At 35.7% G+C, this 5,970-nt stretch overlaps 1 protein-coding gene across 1 annotated transcript in view; it reads left to right on the top strand.

The window, feature by feature from the left end:
* The window catches only part of LOC129223397 (polycomb group protein Psc-like), a 75,306-nt gene extending 70,020 nt beyond the window's left edge, over window positions 1-5,286 (top strand). The window contains exons 8-9 of the mRNA XM_054857992.1: window positions 1,912-1,992; window positions 2,764-5,286. Of these exons, the coding sequence (XP_054713967.1) occupies window positions 1,912-1,992; window positions 2,764-4,557 (1,875 nt within the window). The 3' untranslated portion in view covers window positions 4,558-5,286. The remainder of the gene's footprint in view (window positions 1-1,911; window positions 1,993-2,763) is intronic.
* Window positions 5,287-5,970: the final 684 nt, after the last annotated feature.

Below are 5,970 nucleotides of genomic sequence, written 5' to 3'. Positions count from 1 at the left end.
GCGACATAACTGACTAGGCCCGCCTTTGGACCTGGTATGTGGTAACTTCCAAGACACCTTATCCAATTGAAATAGATAAGATCAAAAATAAGTATGAAGTAGAAGACAAAATTGAAGAACAAAAACAGACTTATTCTTTAATTGAAATCAACGAAAAGAATTTGTTTTTGAATATGTACTAGTGGTTATAATTTTATTCGCGTTGAGCTATGTTTTGCAGTCATATTAGTCTTAATGTCTTTGTAAAGTAATATGGGAATCATCCATTGATAAAAAATGATCTCTAAGCCTCATTTTAGGAGGAAAATATTCATCAATTTTTTTAAACGATCCTTTAATTGGAAGCTCCGTCTAGCTTTTTACCGAATGTATTTAATAAATGACTCAAAATGGAAGAAAAAAAATGGTGTTTCCTTCTTTACCTTCTCTTGTAAAAACTCATTATAGATATTGTGCGACAAAACGGAAGAAAGAGATGAAGAAAAAAACAAAAAAATAAAAATCTCCAGCAAAGCCAGGTCTGGGGAAACGTGCGTTGACAGAAGTCGAAAGTCACTTGTGCCCCCATCGACCCTCAAAACCAACCTGTTGATGGATGCCACAGAGGTCGTCACGCCCCCTTGTGGGTTACCACCTGCCTCCCCACCCCTCTCGGAAACAGGAAGAAAAAGCCGCGGGGATAATGTTTTTCACACGTCGTTTATTCATTGGGGCTTGCACACAGGTAAATGAAGGAGGGATGATTGGTTTAAATAGGTTGCTCCCTTTGTGTTCCTGCTTAGAGAGTCTTGTATGGGAGATTATCGGTCCCCTTCGCCAATTGGATCGGGAAGGCGTTAATCTCCTTGTGGGTGGTTTAGTCATTCATTGTAGGATGATTCACCCATCTACAAAGATTTAAGTAGGCTTCTGCTTAGACCATTGAGATCTAAGGGCTTCTGTGGCTGTGAAGGGATATTAACTTCAGAGAGCTAAATATGGCGCTCTTATATAAAGGAATGTTAATTCCATATGGTGTGGTCAACAGAAATGTGAAGTAAATATGCATTTTGCTATTGGAAATGACCTTTTATACTTCAAAATTGTTAACAGGAAGAAAAAGCTGAGGGGTAATTTTTTTACCCATCGTTTATTTATTGGAGCTTGCATACACGTAAATGAAGGAAAGATGATTGTTTTAAATAGGTTGCTCGGGAAGACCCTAATCTCCTTGAGGGTAGTTTCACCATTTATTGCAGTATGATTTACAGAGAATTAAGTAGGTTTCTGTGGTTGTGGCGGGATATTAACTTCAAAGAATTAAGTAGGCTTCTGTGACTGGCTATGATGGGATATAAATTCCAGTTGGTACAGTCAACAAGAAATTAAAGTAATTATGCACTTTACTATTGGAAATAACCTTTCTTGTTCCGCTTTTATACTGTAACATCATTTTTTCCAAAAGAAAGAAGTTACATAATTTGAAGAAAAAAATACTGGAAAATTAAACAGAAGCAGCAGTATTAATTCTTTTATATTTTTAAAAGTTGTAAGGCTTCCTAAATGATGAACTTTCCTTAATAAGTTTTAATTTTAGAAAAATAAATGTGGCTTTTAAAAGACATTTTATTTGCGTACAACTGATTTAAATAGTCTGCCAAGTTGACTAAAGGAAAATAAATGCATGTGGCGGGATAGATAGAAATGTGAAGTAATTGTGTACTTCTACATTGAAAATGACCTTTTGTATTCTGCTTTAATGTTTTAATGTTGTTGTGTAGTAGAAAAATGTATTTATGTAGATGAAATAAGCTACTAATTTTATGTACGCAACTGCTTGGTTATGTTTGAATTTCAAGCCCATTTACATAAAAAAGAAGGAATTTTAAATGTTTATTTCGTAAACTGAACTTTTTGTCTTCTTTTTTTTAGATTGACTTGAGGTACGACAAAGAGTCTGTTTTAGATGAATATACTTTGATGGATGTTGCTTACATCTTTCTGTGGCAGAGGGTACGAACGTTTAGTCTACTTTTCATTAAGAATTATATTTCAGAAGTTTGCTATTTTACGATTCTATAACATTTTATACAAGTAATAACATTATAGACTTCATTATGGTGTACGTTGTTCTTTACAATTCTTAGAAAGTTACTTTTTTAAATTTTACCTTGTCATGTTACCATAAAATTAATTTTCTTGGTAGATTTTGAAAGTTACTTCAAGAATTATAATGCCTAGTTGTATTTCAAAAAGAATTTCTACACGAAAAAAGGCGGACGATTTTATGATCTAACAATTAAACTGAGCTTTCTAAAGAGCTGTAATTTTCTCGATAGCTAATAGGATTTGGGTTCGTAAGAATACTGTCGACATTTCTTTTTCAAGTACATGAAAAGCAAATCATGCCGACAAAGTTTTGTATTGCAATGCAAAATTGCTACTGTGGACTTCGCTGTGATTTCAGTGATGGATTTAGATTATTTTTAGTTTTTCTGTGTTTCCATTATCTGTACATTAATTTTATTTTATTACTTTTTTTTTTATAATTGTGCCAGTTCAAAAATGTATTATCTACATTTAAATAGTAGAAAAAAAGATCTCTGTTTCAAACTAAAGTTTCGTTCAACAGCTTTTAAGAAATAACATATTCAACTCTTTCTTAATTCAATTAGTGCTTTGCGATTATTTCATCAAAGTTAAAGTATTGAAATATTTTGAAAGTTGATATACGTCTATCATCAATGAAAATCTTTCCTTAAGTACTCTTTCTTTAAATTTCAGAAAGGACCGATGCGTTTTAAGTACAGAATCATGGAGAGGCCTCCTCGAGTTATAGAAACGGAAAGTAGGCCGATAAAGCAAGAAATTGCAGAAGATGATAAGATACAAGGGTTAAATGAAGTTAAGCCTGAAGTGGAAAAGGAGAGCTCGGCAGATATACCCATGCAACAAGCACCTCCGGAAATCTTGCCCGACGTGAAGAAAGAAGATGGCGCTAGTGCTACAGACAATGGAATGGATATCGTTGTAGAAGATCCTAAACGTGAGCCAAAACCGAAAGTAGAACAAGAACTTACAGAAAAATCTCCGAATAGGCAACCACCTCCTGAGGAAAAAGTGGGTAAAAAAGACACTTTCGAACCACCAGAAACTGTACATGTCTCCTCAAAGAAAGACTCTAAATCAAATGTGTTTAAATTTCCTCCCAGTTCCTTGCATAAAAGTTCAAGTTCCGAGAACAAACCTGCTGTGATGACTGTTGCTCCCCTCACCAAAACATCTGCTTCTGAGCCAACTTCCAGTACTACGTCGTCAACTGGTACTGTCACGCATGGACTCTATACAGGCATTTCTATAAAGAAATCTCCTCCAAATACGCTACCGCCATTTAGAATCTCATCCCACCTGCTGCCACCTCGTGTTCCACCCCTTAAGCTGTCTCCCCCTCGCTTTTCCAGCGGCTCCAAACTGGAATACTGCTTGCGACAAATGTCCCCCAAAGAAACTTCATCTTACAAGAAATCCTCCTCAAAAAAGTCGAGATCATCCCGAAGCTCCTTGGATAAGTTAGAATCAAAGGTTGCGCAACTGAAATCCGCTTCTATTAAGAGTGTGGCTCCTCTAGTGATATCCGTCCCCTCAGAATCAAAAATAACTGAACGGAAGGCTGTTCCTGAACCTCCATTGGTTGAGAAAAAGGTAGAAGAATCAGCTTCGTCAAAAGCCACGGTGAATGAAACTGTAACATCAGAAGAAACTAAGAGCACATACGATGACGACAAAATGGATCTTGATAACGATCTATTTGAAGGACCTTTGGTGATTGCTGAGCCTGATGTCGTGTCCAAAGAGGACTCTGACAGCTCCAACGGCAAACTTCCGGACATCCATTCCAAGGAGAATTCCAAAGAAGAGGATCCGGAAGATGAAGAGATCGATGTCGTTGATGATATTGAAGTTGACAGCGGAAGGGGTAGCGACAGCAGCAGTCGTGCCGAAGCGAGATCGTTGTGTGGTGACGACGATTTGGGCTCGCCAGACTCTGTTCCGAAGACACCCGAATTGGACCGCCAACCTGTTGTGTCGCTGCAAAACCTATGCCATCTAACATCGGAAACGAAACCAGTTTCTGCGAAATGCAATGGTGTGTCCTCTCGAATGAGCAGCAGCAGCACGTCTCCCGTGATCAACGGAGGAGGCGACTGTGGTGTTTTGGACTTGTCGAAATGCAGCAGAAAGCGCGTGCACGAGCCCGATTCGCCAATGCAACGTTCCAAACCGAACGTTGCCAACCCGGCAGTCCTCGACAAGAATCGTCAAACGACGTCGTGTCCTAAACCAGACCATCCGTCTTTCAAAGATGCGACTACGGTGCTTCCCCACGTCAATATCTTCAAGAGCAAGTCTGAGCCAAGCCCGAACTTTAAATGCATTATTCCTCCGACAAATGGAAACAGACAAAAGATTGTTATTAAGAACTTGGGGCCAAGTCCAAACCGCTTACCTGATCGCTTTCATCATCACCATCATAATCATAATCATCACAGTCATCATCACCACCATCAAAGGATGTAAAAAGCATGTACAAAAAGGACATTGTAGAAATTTTGAAATTTTCATGTATTATGGAGGGCAAAACAGTGAAAGAGAACATTAAAAGCACAGATGGCATATTAATTAAAATTTCTTGGTTTTTTCCTTTTTTTTTCTTTTGAGGTGAGGGGATGAAAGTACAATTTTACTTTTTGCTTCCTTAATTAATTATTATTTATTGGTTAACTTAAAAAAGAACGCATTTACTTTGAGCTGCTAAGTAGTTTGTCTAAATGAGACATTTGTCAGGGAACTTTCTACCACAATAATGAAAACGAGAGCCCGGATCATATGCAAATGGCAGTATGTGCAAAAACAATTGCATATTTTTGCTTTTTTTGACGAAAAAAAAAATATGCACTGCATTAAAACTACATCCTCAAAATAACTTCACATCAGTGCGTTTTTTATTAACTTATATAATTTTTCGTCCCCCCCCCCCCTCCATTTGAGAAAGGCACAAAAAACTATTTTGTTCTTCATGAAGTACAAATGATCAGGCGACCTGCGCGTTTTTCTCGGGCCGTCCGATTTTATTTTTATTTATTTATTTATTATTATTATTTTTTTTTTTTTTTTTTTTTTTTTTTTTGCATACTGTTAATGCGCATACTACTTTTTGTGCATTGGATCGCCAAAAATAAAAACATGCACAAATAGAAAGGACCTTCGTGTTTTTATTCAAATGTTCAGAAAACTTTTACTTGCATGAACAAAAAAAAAAAAAATCAGTGTGTATATTAGAAATTTTTAGTATTTATTTTTATGCATATTTTAATTATTTTACTGTGCATATAATCCGGGCTCTAATAATAACAGATGAATATTCAATAAAAGTGTAGATTTGTAAAAACTCTTATAGAGTTAAATGTAGTTTCAAAGGGTGATATTTAGAAAATGTACCTTGACCAAATACTGCAAAATTGTCAAACTTTTCCACTAACTTGCATGCTGCAGGATTGCATTTCTGCGTAATGTCGTCTGTGCTTTTGCTTTCTCTCCTGAAATTATCAGTCAATAGAACAAAATAATTATTGTTCTGGAATCACTTTTTATTCAGGTCGAAAATCTTTACATTGTAAGTTTAATTTATATTTTAAAAGCGATTTAATGCATTGATTCCTATGTTAATACTCTACATCTAAAACTTTCTCAGTTTTCAGGTTTACTAAAAATTATTTTGGATAAAGTTTTTTTTTTTTTTTTTCAAACACAGCTAAATAATTTTAGTATCCGTACTTTATTCAAGTTTTTATTCAAGTGCTGACTAATCACAATTTATGCTATTAACAAATCTAAATTAATAACTTTAAATATCAATTGATGCATTCCCGCTATAGAGCGTAAAAACAGAAAAAAAATTCCAAGTCTTATACCTAATTTTCCATGTGAATT

Source organism: Uloborus diversus, chromosome 5 (genome assembly GCF_026930045.1).
Source record: "Uloborus diversus isolate 005 chromosome 5, Udiv.v.3.1, whole genome shotgun sequence".
Classification (NCBI taxonomy): Eukaryota; Metazoa; Arthropoda; class Arachnida; order Araneae; family Uloboridae; genus Uloborus; species Uloborus diversus.
Note: the sequence above shows the minus strand (reverse complement) of the source record. Positions and strands in the feature narration are given on the sequence as shown.